This window comes from Myxine glutinosa, unplaced genomic scaffold, assembly GCF_964187855.1.
Source record: "Myxine glutinosa unplaced genomic scaffold, kmMyxGlut1.1 SCAFFOLD_940, whole genome shotgun sequence".
Classification (NCBI taxonomy): Eukaryota; Metazoa; Chordata; class Myxini; order Myxiniformes; family Myxinidae; genus Myxine; species Myxine glutinosa.
Window position 1 is genome coordinate 92,028 of NW_027617035.1, and position 13,860 is coordinate 105,887.

Sequence of the window (13,860 nt, forward strand, 5' to 3'; positions counted from 1 at the left end):
ACCCAAGCTTATCTTTTTATATATATTTTTATCTTTCAAAATCAACCTTCAAACCTTGATCACGGGAAAATGGTCACGAACTCTATTGGGAGCTCCCCTACTATAATTATTTTTGCTCTCCCGAGGGGTGTTCTTGTTTTCACTGTGGTCTGCACATCCAGCCTGGTTGGTGCCATTTTGACCCTCAAGATGTTCGAATAACCCATTGGCCATTGTCTTCCGATTCAAATCCAGATAGAGAACTGTTCGAGCTACCCAGTGGCAGCAATTGGTCTGCTGGAAGTGAAAGTGTAAGCCGCTAATGTGATTCAGTGTAATTGGTGGTGATGCGCACATAATTGGTAATTCAGTGTAATTGGTGTACAGTACTGCACGCTGCTCGAGTGTTACTTTACCTTTGTGGGTCCCCAGTTATGCATGCGTGATGCCAATGTAGCACAATGGATGCCAGTTTGGCCCGTTCGGTACCAGTCTGACCCTCTGGACAGCTGTTTCTGTGTGTTACAGCCACTGTACCACTTGTGGCGCATGTGCATTTGACTCGACTGCGTGCGCACCCGGTGATCCGACTGGACCGCGTGCGCACCGGATGATCCGACTGGACCGCGTGCACACCGGATGATCCGACTGGACCGCGTGCGTACCCGGTAATCCGACTGGACCGCGTGCGCACCTGGTGATCCGACTGCACCACGTGCACACCTTGTGATCCGACTGGACCGCTTGCACACCCTGTGATCCGACTGGACCGCATGCGCACCCTGTCACCCGACTGGACCATGTGTGCATCCGACTGGACCGCTTACACACCCTGTGATCCAACTGGAATGCATACGCATCCAACTGGACCGTGTGCTCCACGTGTGCACCTGGTTATCCGACTGATCCATTTGTGACGCTTTTCAAATCCGACTGTACTACTACCGCCGCGTTTGTATCCTACTGTACCACTACCGCCACATTTGTATCCGACTGTAACACCAACGTCACGTGTGCATCCGACTGTACCACTTCCGCCGCGTTTGTATCCGACTGTACCACTTTCACCACGTTTGTATCCGACTGTTCCACTTTCACCACGTGTGCATCCGACTGTACCACTAACTCCGTGTATATGCGAATGTACTACTTTTGCCGTGTGTATCCGACTGTACCACTTTCGCCACGTGTGCATCTGACTGTACCACTTTCGCCACGTGTGCATCTGACTGTACCACTTTCGCCACGTGTGCATCCGACTGTACCACTTTCGCCACGTGTGCATCCGACTGTACCACTTTCGCAACGTGTGCATATGACTGTACCACTTTCGCAACGTGTGCATATGACTGTACCACTTTCACCGCATGTATATCTGACTGTAGCACTTACTGCCTCGTGTGCATCTGACTGTACCGTACCACTTTCGCCGCATGATGAATCTGACTGTACCACTAACTCCACATGTATATCCGGCTGTACCACTTTCGCCACGTGTGCATCTGGCTGTACCACTAACTCCGCGTGTATATCTACCTTTACCACTTTTGCCGTGTGTGTATCCGACTGTGCCACCAGCTTCTCGTGTGTATACGACTGTACCACTTTCACCACGTGTGCATCCGACTGTACCACTAACTCCGCATGATATCCACCTGTGCCACTTTTGCTGTGTGTTTCTGACTGTACCAGTAACTCCGTGTGATATCCGACTGTACCACTTTCGCCGCATGTTGAATCCGAATGTACCACTAACTCCACGTGTATATACGACTGTACCACTTTCACCGTATTTTGAAGCCGACTGTACCGTACCACTTACTGCCACGTGTGCATCCGACTGTACCACCAACTCCGCCTGTATATCGGACTGTACCACTTTCGCCGCATGTTGAATCTGACTACCGTACCACTTACTGCCACGTGTGCATCTGACTGTACCACCAACTCCGCGTGTGCATCCGACTGTACCACTAACTCAGTGTGTATAGCTGACTGTACCACTTTTTCTGTGTGTGTATCCAACTGTACCACTTTCGCCGTGTGCATCCGACTGTACCATTTTCGCTGCATGTGTATCCGACTGTACCACTTACTGCCACGTGTGCATCCGACTGTACATTACCACTTACTGCCACGTGTGCATCCGACTGTACCACTAACTCCGTGTATATGCGAATGTACTACTTTTGCCGTGTGTATCCGACTGTACCACTTTTGCCACGTGTGCATCCGTCTGTACCACTTTCGCCACGTGTGCATCCGACTGCACCACTAACTCCACGTGATATCCGACTGTACCACGAACTCCGCGTGATATCCAACTGTACCACTTTCGTTGTGTGTGTCTGACTGTACCACTAACTCCGTGTGATATTTGACTGTACCACTTTCGCCGCATGTTGAATCCGACTGTAGCACCAACTCCGTGTGTATATCCGACTGGACCACTTTTGCCACGTGTGCATCCGACTGTCCCACTAACTCCGTGTGTATATCCGCCTGTACCACTTTTGCCACGTGTGCATCCGACTGTACCACTAACTCCGTGTGTATATCCGACTGTGCCACTTTTGCCACGTGTGCATCCGACTGTACCACTAACTCCGTGTGTATATCCGACTGTGCCACTTTTGCCACGTGTGCATCCGACTGTACCACTAACTCCGTGTGTATATCCGACTGTACCACGTTCGCCGTGTGTATCTGACGGTATCACTAACTCAGTGTGATATCCGACTGTACCACTAACTCCATGTGATATTCGACTGTACCACTTTCGCCATGTGTGTATCTGGCTGTACCACTAACTCCGTGTGATATTCGACTGTACCACTTTCGCCGTGTGTGTATCTGGCTGTACCACTAACTCCGTGTGATATCTGACTACCACTTTCGCCGTGTGTGTATCTGACTGCACCACTAACTCCGCATGTATATCCGACTGTACCACTTTCGCCGTGTGATATCCGACTGTACCACTTCCACCACGTATGCATCCGCCGTTCGGAGTGAAGCGCCTCCGTACGAGTCGTGCGGCGAGTCCGCGTTCTCCAGAGCCGGAAGTTGCGGCCGTGGATCAAGGTGCCATTTCCGGTGATGATTCGTGCTGCGATGATTCGTCACGTGTTCACCGTGAGCGCACCCTGCACGGCGCCCGCATGATTGGCGAACACTCGCCGTTGGAAGGGAAGCGTTCACCTTGAATCGCAAAGACAACGAACGGAAGCTGCTTTGCATTCGACCCTCGGACTCGGAGCCCGCACGCCCCGAGCCCGGTTCTCCATGAAGCGACGATGTGATTGGTGCTGATTGCGCAACAGTAATCCGTGATATTGTTGCCCTGAGCGCTCGAGTGTCGCCACGTGTACGTGTTAATAATCATAACACAAGGCGGTTCACGGGCCGCATATGACGGTTTGTGATATTGACAGTAACACGACCTCCCGTAGAGCCTCGGTCACGTGACCCGCCGCCACGCTCTCATTGTGCTCGGATCGCCGGACCTGGCGGACGATGTCTCACCGGGACCTGTTAGTGTTACTGTTACCTGAAGGCCGTTCGTAGTCAAAACGACGTGACAGTTTGATTCAACCGTCATTTAGAAATTCCTCTGTTCGGGGGTGAAGGAAGGACACATTTGTTACGTGCTGCGTCACCACTTCGCCTCCCCCCCCCACGTGTTTCGACGACCGATTGTCGGGGGGCTCTGTGGGAGGCGTCGCCATGGATACGTACACCTGTCTTTTTGGAACGATCATCGCGTGCAGCTTTGGGTCCTTCCAGGTGCTCTTCCACTGGGCCAGCCCCGTCCTCTCTCGCCGCTTCTGCCCGGGATTCTCCGCTCTTCCCGCCAAGAAGATCATCGAGTGGCACTCCAGGTACGCACTCTGACAAGGTGGGCCGGACCGAGCACCATTTTCGTGGCACAGGTCGAAAAAAATAAATAGAATGAGGAAATGGACTACGATTTGAACACCTACTCTGTGGTACACAAGGAAGAACGAAGATTGCAGGCGCGGGAAGGGAACGTATTATAACAATAGAGCCCCATGTACTATGTAGCCTCCCACTGTGGAGGTCGTGGGGAACGAGGGGTGTGGGAGGGGAACGAGGGGTGTGGGAGGGGAACGAGGGGTGTGGGAGGGGAACGAGGGGTGTGGGAGGGGAACGAGGGGTGTGGGAGGGGAACGAGGGGTGTGGGAGGGGAACGAGGGGTGTGGGAGGGGAACGAGGGGTGTGGGAAGGGAACGAGGGGTGTGGGAAGGGAACGAGGGGTGTGGGAGGGGAACGAGGGGTGTGGGAGGGGAACGAGGGGTGTGGGAGGGGAACGAGGGGTGTGGGAGGGGAACGAGGGGTGTGGGAGGGGAACGAGGGGTGTGGGAGGGGAACGAGGGGTGTGGGAGGGGAACGAGGGGTGTGGGAGGGGAACGAGGGGTGTGGGAGGGGAACGAGGGTGTGGGAGGGGAACGAGGGTGTGGGAGGGGAACGAGGGGTTTGGGAGGGGAACGAGGGGTGTGGGAGGGGAACGAGGGGTTTGGGAAGGGAACGAGGGGTGTGGGAGGGGAACGAGGGGTGTGGGAGGGGAACGAGGGGTTTGGGAAGGGAACGAGGGGTTTGGGAAGGGAACGAGGGGTGTGGGAGGGGAACGAGGGGTTTGGGAGGGGAACGAGGGGTTTGGGAGGGGAACGAGGGGTGTGGGAGGGGAACGAGGGGTGTGAGAGGGGAACGAGGGGTGTGGGAGGGGAACGAGGGGTGTGGGAGGGGAACGAGGGGTGTGGGAGGGGAACGAGGGGTGTGGGAGGGGAACGAGGGGTGTGGGAGGGGAACGAGGGGTGTGGGAGGGGAACGAGGGGTGTGGGAGGGGAACGAGGGGTTTGGGAGGGGAACGAGGGGTTTGGGAGGGGAACGAGGGGTTTGGGAGGGGAACGAGGGGTTTGGGAGGGGAACGAGGGGTTTGGGAGGGGTGTGGTAGGAGGAACGAGGGGTGTGGTAGGAGGAACGAGGGGTGTGGTAGGAGGAACGAGGAGTGTCGGAGGGGACCGAGGTCTTGATCCCTAACCCGAGAGTTAGATGGGGGCCCCCTCTCTCCCCCTATCTCCCCCTACCTTTCCGGATAATAATCAACAATTATACAGTGTCACATTTTTAGCCGGGTTTGCTTGTTGTGATTATATATATACCCTTGAAACTTGAAAAAGATATATAATTTTAAAACGCACCTGGTCACAAGTGTGCCGCACTGACCGGGTCCTCAGTTGAGGTCCTCAGCATCATCCCGTTTCGGCCCTTCAACCTCGATACGGTCAGCTAAGGTGGGCCAGCAGGGGCACATACACATCCACATGCAGTAACTACACCTGGATGCGTACATACCCCCACCCCCAGCCAGTGAGAACACAGACTACAACAAGAAAACCACCTCCACTCCCAGAATCCACAGCCCCTCATCCACTCACTCACCGAAATAAAACCAAAAAAAAAAAACAGCCACCTACCCTTACAACATGCACCACTCAAACGTGTGTGTGTGTGTGTGTGTGTGTGTGTGTGTTTGCACAAACATGGTAAACCTTTCTATCTACAGTGTGTTAATTTCAACCCGACCAGTGGTGCTCTCGCGTTATCCACCGAAGGATTCACCGGTTACCAGCGTTATTCCGACCGGAATGCTAATGCTGTGGTTTAAAGCCGTGAGAGTGTCTGCAATGATCACTGTATGTTTTGCTGTTGTATCACACAAACGCTGGTACCACATCTAAATCACTTCCATAACAGTCCTGCACTCACATCCGGCAAAGGGGATAAATAACAAAGCCCTGTACCATTCTCCATTTACAGAGGGTTGTTGCTGCCGAGGCAGTTTCTTGGCAAGGGTTACACCGGGTGGCCCTGCCATTGTCTTCCCAGCCTCGTTTGTCCGTGCCCTATCCTTTTTTTTACGTGCAGGGCATCAAGCAAGGAAGCAGCACGTACTATTCAAAGCGAGAACTCACTCGGTAGAGCACATACCTCCGCCAGGCTGAACAGTTTATGGTTTGTATCCCACTGATCGGCCGGATCTGGATTCGGGCCTAAACCAAAATGTAATCGGCTTGTTCTTGTCACCGAACCAACTCGTCAACCTGGATTTGTCACAAGTCGTCCACAATTTTTTGAGATGTCCTGCTCAAAAACAGACAGACAGATGAACAAGGGTGAAAACATAACTTCAGTTCACCTTCGGTGGCGGAGGTAAAAGGACTGCGAAGGTTTGAATCACCGACCTCCCAGACTCGGAGGAGACTCCACCCAGCATGCCACCCACCAAGTCTGTTTGACAGTGACAGCACACGTTAATTGCCCTCAAAAAACATATTCGTCCTGACTAGTAAGGCCGCTTGAAGGCGTGCTTGACTCTGATCAGAAATGGACACCGAGGCTGTTGGAAGCGGGTTGAAAGGACACCGGATATATCCAGCCGAAGAGTGCAGGACCCAGCGGGCCAAGATGTTGGGTTGCACCGTGGTGTGCAGTGGCAGTTATGGTCTGTGACTTAATGAGATTGTTATTGAAAGTTCATTCCGTGACTTGAAACAAGAATATTAGTAATTTGGCAGTTAAATGGCAGGACAAGCCCTCCAAAAAAAAGGGTAAAAAAGTATTATAAAAGCTTGAAACGTCATAACAAATAGAGCGTCTGTCATAAATGCTGTAATTACTCCGGATTTTTTTTCAAGCAGAGTATTCATGCTCTGAATAGGTTGGTGCTGGTATGACGACTATTCGCTTTGCCTGTCCTCGTCGATGCACTCTGTAGGCCATCATTCAGCCATTATCAAACGGTGGTCTCGTATCATACACGGAAGTAACTTCAAAGCATATCTGCAGTTGGTCTTTTCTGAGCAGAAATTCCCGATCTCACCATTCCCAGCCACCTGTGCAAAACACTCAGACCAACCATTCCTATCTTCCACTCACTGCACCTCCCTCGGATGGACGTTGTACCGTACCGGGAATCCCATCTACAATTAAACATTAGCTGGCGGGCATTAAAAATCCCCTGCTACCACCCGCACCATGGCCAAATTCCTGCTCTATCCTCCTAAACATCCTTGGCCTTTCTCCTGTGACCATTTGAAGAGCAGGAATACTAACCTTCAGCCTCATGCTGCATCTGAATTATGACGCCAACGACATTCTGTGGCCTTCTGTGGCCTGACCTGATTCTGTGGCCTGACTTCTGTGGCCTTATTCTGTGGCCTGACATGAAAAAACTCAAATTTCAAATACATTTATCTGATATCGTTGTCGAATATATCACCTTGTAGCCTTATTTGAAAAAGAGACCATTAAGAAACAAAAGTAACTTCCAACTTTTTGCAGAGCATCAAGCAAGGTTTGATTTAGATCCAAGGTTTAAAGTTTGATTTAAATCCCTTCAGCTGTTTTCAAGTATCACATTTTCATCAGCCATGAGAGGTTTCACATCGATCAGTGAAGCAGTTTCAGAGAAGGGATTTTTTTTAAATATCGGCTTTCAAGCTAATATGGCTGCCAAACCACGTGACATGTGACATCAAAAATGTGCACTCTGCATATGTATGGGTAGGGGATCACGTTTGTGAAATTTCGTGTTTATCAGATAAGGTTCGTTTTTCTATTCAAGATGGCTGCCAAACCACGTGACCTACGACGTCATCATTTTCAAACTATATGCAACAGTGGTGTTTCATGACATTTGTAAAATTTCCCATCAATAGGGTAAGCAGTTTCAGATATAATTATTTAATATTTTCGTTCAATCCAATATGGCTGCCACACCATGTGACCAATGACGTTTTCGTGATGATTATTATTATTTTTTTGTACACAAGAACGAGGCTCGTGAAAGAGCTAACATTCATCACACAAAAAATCAGACACACAAAACATATAATAAGGGTAGCGGAAGCCAAGATGGGGAGAGAAGGGGAAGCACAAACACAACATTTGAGAGCAGGGGCATCGGGAGATCTGTGGGAGGGAGACGGCTTGGGAGGGAGGAGGCATGGGAAGGGGGCGGGGGGTTTGATAAGTGTAAAACACAAGGACACTGCAAGGAATTCCAGGAAAGAAGTTGGTATTTCAAAAAAGTGGAACTGGGGTGAAATTAGCGGGGGTAGAAAAGATCAAGGTTTTGGATGGGGGAAGACAAGAGGTGGTGGTGAACAGATGTTTTAAAGACCTGGAGGGAGGAGTGGGATTGAAGGGAGTGGGGGAGTTTGTTCCAGAGGTGGGAGAAAAGAGGGATGAAGGAGTGAAGGTGAGCAGAGAGTCTTGATTTTGGCAGTTTAGCCATAAGAGGGTTGCTGGCAGATCTTGTGCGACCTGTAGGAATATTTGGGGCACAGAGCCCAGTGAGAGCTGGGGGGGCAAGGCCAGAGAGGAGTCTGTAGAAGACAGAAAGACCACCAACGTGCCTGCGGTGAGTAAGTGAAAGGCCCTCGGAGATAGCTTCATCGCGGGAGATTCCAATGATTCTGAAAGCTTTGGTTTCAACAGCGTGAAGCCGAGCTAAGTGTGAGGCAGGAGCACCGGCCCAGAGGGGTGAGCAGCATTCCATTGAGCTGCGGATGAAAGCCTTGTATGTGGTGAGGAGCTCGGGTGTGCCGAGGAAGGACTTCGCACGACGGAGGATGCCCAGTCGGCGACTGGCTTTGGAGGCCAGATTGGAAATGTGGTTTTCCCAGGAAAGATCATGGCAGATAGTGAGACCCAAAAGCTTGAGCGACAGAACTTCTTGGAGAGGATTGTTCAGAAAGTAGATGGGAGGCAGTTTCTGGATGTGGTGAACCAAAAACCCCTGATTTGATACCTCATTTGTCTATCTGTGACTTCTACAGCCAGAGATATATGATATTTCAGTTTTGCTGGCGGCATTTTGAATTTTGGCCGCCATCTTGGAAAATCTGAAACGGTGAAATCTGAAACAAATCCGTCTTCTACCGACTCGTCTCTGGCCTAGCCCCCCCAGCCCTGTCTGTGCTCTGTAGCTCTGCTTAGGGTGGTCCAAAAATGCAAAAAAAAATCACTTTTTTATCTGGATTTTGATGCTCTATTGGATTATTGTTAGAAATAGTCTAAATCATTCACCCAAAAAATATTTTGCATCTGAGTCATCTGTAAACTCATACACACTCAACATATAAATTTGTCATTTTGGTCAATTTTAATGACTTACAAAGACTTTAGAAATATTTTTTTCCTAAATAATGTCATTGATGGTACATACCCCTGTGAAGTCCTCATGGTCGAAACATGAGTCAGACATGTATGAACATGTTTCAAACATGTTTCAAGCATTGTCAAACATGTTTCGACCATGATGATTTCACACTCACAGGCGCAAGCGCATGCAAAAAGTCATGAACCACAAAATGGCTTCGTATAATGGTGCATGTACTTTTTCCACCTAGGTTGCTATTGGATTGTTCTCATTTAGCCAAATTTGGTGAAAAACGCCATATTTCAATTGAAGTGTGTATGAGTTTCTAGATGGAATTGAGCGAAAATATTTGGTGGGTGAATGTTTTCGACCATTTCTAACAATAATCCAGTAGAGCATCAAAATCGGAGAGATCGATGTTTTTTGGACCACCCTAAGCACCATGGTAGAATAGATTGACGTTACTACCTGTCTTTGTTTTTCAAATACCTTTACTTGTTTTGGAGAAGAAGAAGAAGAAGAACAGCCATTACTAAATAAACCAAAATCAATAAACCAAATCAAGCTCGCACTATACTATACATAACCCCTGAGTTCATAACGATCCACTGGCAGAACCAGTTTTGGTCTTTGGGGAAATCCTGTACATTGAGTCAGTGGCAAAAAGATTCTTCTTCTTTCTTACAATGCATGCATTTCAGTGTCAGGAGAAGTTGAGATGGTCGCTTCACTGACGGAAATAGCAATGTTATAAATAGAGATTTATGCATGCTTTAAAAGGTGGTGTTGAAGGAGCTGGGGCTCCCACGTCGATCGGAAGAATGGACGCGACAAAAAGCTGGAATTCATCCGAGTTGCTTTAATCAAACCAAACACTCAGGCACTCTGAAAAGCCCGTTTATCGGGCAGCAATATATATACATATTATCCCGGAGCGTTTGCCCAGGAAAGGCGAGAGGGGGCGTGGCCCAGCGTCCTGGCTGCGGCCTGGCAAGTTGAGGGCGAGCCTGCCCGGGCATGCCCGGGCGTCCCGACCGAGGCCTGGCAAGTTGAGCGCGGGCCTGCCCGGGCGTCCTGGACGAGCCCGGCATGGTGATCGCTCCGCGTCCTTGATAGGTGCAAGGCGATTGTGAAAACCCAGCGGTAGCCGCTACAAACGTCCCCCCAGAATCGACTTGCACCGGCAGGGTCAATTTGAGGGGGGTCCTGATGACCCGGCCGAAGCGACCACTGGCGGGTCGTGGGAGGGGGTCCGGTGTGGTGGTGGGCGGTCGAGTGGGGGGCACCGTGGACGGGGGGCGGCCTCGCCGCGGCGGAAGGGCCACCCGTGGTGGGTGGTCGACATCCACGTGCGCCGGCTTGAGGCGGTCCACCGCAATCCGGTCCGACCTGCCGCCGATGTCGATGACGAACGACTTGTCGTCCCGTCGCAGCACCCGGAAGGGCACGTCGTACGGCGGCCGGAGTGGCCCCCGATGTGCGTCGTGACGCACAAAAACATACTCCGCTGTGCGAAGTGCTGGGGGGACGTAGGACTGGGGGTAACCGTGGTGGGATGTTGGCACGGGGGCAAACCGTCGGGCGGCCTCCTGGAGGTCCGAGCGCTGGTGAGCTGCGGACCAGGGACTGGTAGCGTCGGGCACGAATTCGCCCGGGACGCGTAGCACCTGGCCATAGACGAGCTCGGCGGTGGATGCCTGGAGGTCCTCCTTGGGGGCCGTGCGGAGGCCCAAAAGGACCCACGGCAGCCGGTCGGCCCAACCGCCGTCTTGAAGGCCGGCCATGAGCGCGGCCTTCATGGAGCGGTGGAATCGCTCGCACAACCCGTTTGCTTGGGGGTGGTAGGCCGTAGTACGGTGGAGCTTGACCCCCAGGTTGCGGGCGACCGCGCCCCACAGCTCGGAGGTGAACTGTGGTCCGCGGTCTGACGAGATGTCCGCCGGTGCGCCGAAGCGGGTGACCCAGGTGGCGATGAAAGCCTGCGCCACGTCGGCGGTGGTGGTGGAGACGAGGGGAACGGCCTCCGGCCACCTGGTGGTCCTGTCCACCATGGTAAGCAGGTGTGTGAACCCCCGTGACGGGGGGAGGGGGCCCACCAGATCCACGTTGACGTGGTCGAAACGTCGTTCGGGCACGGTGAAAGGTGCCAGCGGGGCCTTGGTGTGTCGGTGGACCTTGGCCCGTTGGCAGGCCGTGCAGGTGCTGGTCCAATCGCGGACGTCCCGACGAAGGCCGTGCCAGACGAATTGCGCCGACACCAGCTTCTGGGAAGCTTTCCGGCCCGGGTGGGAAAGGCCGTGGAGGGAGGCGAAGATGCGGCGTTGCCAGGTGACGGGCACGATGGGGCGAGGCTGGCCTTGGGAGACGTCGCAGAGCAGGACAGTGTCCGCGAAGGGGATGTCGGCCAGGCGGAGGCCTGTGTCCGCCGCCCGGAGGGCTTGCACCATGGTGTCGGTGGTTTGGTCCGCCGCCATAAGCGCAAAGTCCACGCCCAGGTGGACCGCGTTCGCGCTGGCCCGGGAAAGACAGTCGGCCACGGCGTTGTTTTTTCCGGTGACGTGCCGGATGTCCGTGGTAAATTCCGACACGGCGGAGAGGTGGCGCTGTTGGCGGGCCGACCACGGCTCCGTGACCTTGGCCATGGCGTAAACTAATGGCTTGTGGTCGACGAACGCCGTGAAAGCTCGGCCCTCCAGGAGGTGGTGGAAATGGCGGACGGCCAGGTGTAGACCGAGGAGCTCCCGGTCAAACGTACTGTATTTGAGCTCGTTCGGCCGGAGCTGCCGGCTGAAAAAAGCGAGTGGCTGCCAAACCCCGTTCACCCATTGCTCATGTACGGCGCCCACCGCGTAGTCGGAGGCATCCGTGGTGAGGGCGATGGGAGCGTTGAGCACTGGGTGAGCGAGCAGTGTTGCATCGGCGAGGGCCCGCTTTGAGCTTTGGAAGGCCGCATCCATTGCTGCGGACCAGGCGATGTCGTGCTTGGCCGGCTTGCCCCGGAGGGCTTCGTAGAGGGGCCGCATGAGTTGAGCAGCGCGGGGCACGAAGCGGTGATAAAAATTCACCATTCCCAGGAATTCCTGCAGGGCCTTTATGGTGCGGGGACGCGGGAACGTGGTGATGGCCTCGACCTTGGTTGGCAGCGGCACGGCCCCGTTCTTGGTGATGTGGTGGCCCAAAAAATCAACGGCCATCGTGCCGAAGTGGCATTTGGCCGGGTTGATGATGAGGCCGTGCTCGCTGAGGCGCCCGAACAGTGTTCGGAGGTGGAGGAGGTGCTCGGCCCGGGACGTGCTGGCGACGAGGATGTCGCCCAGGTAAACGAAAAGGAATGGCAGGTCACGCAGCACGCCGTCCATCAAGCGCTGGAACGCCTGAGCCGCGTTCTTGAGACCAAACGGCATCCGCAAGAATTCGAATAAGCCGAACGGCGTGATGACTGCCGTTTTAGGGACGTCGGCCGCCCTGACAGGTACCTGGTGATATCCCCGTATGAAATCAATTTTCGAAAAAATGACCCGTCCCGCCAGACGGGCGGAGAAGTCTTGGATATGCGGGATCGGGTACCTGTCGGGGGTGGTAGCGTCATTGAGACGGCGGTAGTCGCCACACGGGCGCCATCCACCCCCCGGCTTTGGCACGATGTGCAATGGCGAGGCCCACGCGCTATCGGAGCGCCGCACGATGCCGAGGTGCTCCAACGCGTCGAATTCGGCCTTCGCCACGGCGAGCTTGGCTGGGTCGAGGCGGCGGGCCCTGGCGTAGACCGGCGGGCCCGTGGTTGGTATGTGGTGCTCGATCCCATGCCGTACTGCGACGGCCGAAAACGTCGGCCGCGTGAGGGCCGGGAACTCCGTGAGCAGGCGAGCAAACTCGTTCGCCGCCGGGACGGCGCATGCCAGCTCGGTCGGCGCGGAGCTGCTCAATGTGCATACCAGGGAGCTGAAGGTTTCGGCGTTGATTAAACGACGCCGTTGGACATCCACCAGCAGTCCGTGTGCGCAGAGGAAGTCGGCGCCTAGCAGAGCCATGGGCACGTTTGCGGTTACAAACGTCCAAGCAAAGCGTTGGCCGCCGAAGCAGAGGGTGACGTTGCGCGGGCCGAAGGTGCGGATGGTCGATCCGTTGGCCACAACCAAGGAGGGGCCGCAAACCGCGGATTGCCTGTCCTGGTCAGAGGCGGGTATGATGCTCAGTTGGGCGCCGGTGTCGCACAGGAAGCGCCGTCCGGACGCTTTATCCGTGATGAACAGTAAGTTGCCCGTGTGGCCGGCGCTCATGGCTGGTAATGAACGCCGGCCCGGCCGTTTCCCGGCCTGCCGAAGGTGCACGGGGGTCGGCATGTCCGGGCCTTCTGTCCGAACCTGGCATGATAGTAACACCACGCTTGGTCAGGTGGAGGCCCCGGTCGTCGTGCTGGAGGTGGTCGGCTCGGTGTAGCGGCCGCCAATTGCGTCGGCAGTTCGGTCGTCGACCGTGCCGGGTGCTCGGGCGCCATGGGTGTTGCGTCGGACGGCGGTGGGTCCCATGTCGCCGCTGCGATGCGCTGTCCTGCGGCGGAGATCTTGTCGGCTTCTCTGGCAAGTGCCCGGGGATCTGTGATCGTCGTGCTTGCCAGGGCGAGGCGTACCGGGTTAGGCAGCTGACGGAGGAACAGCTCCCGGAACAGGAATGCCGGAGAGTGCTCGCCGAGC

At 54.2% G+C, this 13,860-nt stretch overlaps 1 protein-coding gene across 3 annotated transcripts in view; it reads left to right on the top strand.

Moving 5' to 3' along the window:
- The first annotated feature begins 2,959 nt into the window (after positions 1 to 2,959).
- TLCD4 (TLC domain containing 4) overlaps positions 2,960 to 13,860 on the top strand; it is a 31,199-nt gene continuing 20,298 nt past the window's right edge. The window contains exon 1 of one of the 3 annotated variants that reach the window (XM_068116920.2): positions 2,960 to 3,860. In XM_068116920.2, the coding sequence (XP_067973021.1) occupies positions 3,706 to 3,860 (155 nt within the window). In that variant the 5' untranslated portion in view covers positions 2,960 to 3,705. The remainder of the gene's footprint in view (positions 3,861 to 13,860) is intronic. The other 2 variants (XM_068116930.2, XM_068116936.2) reach the window with 2 other exon arrangements.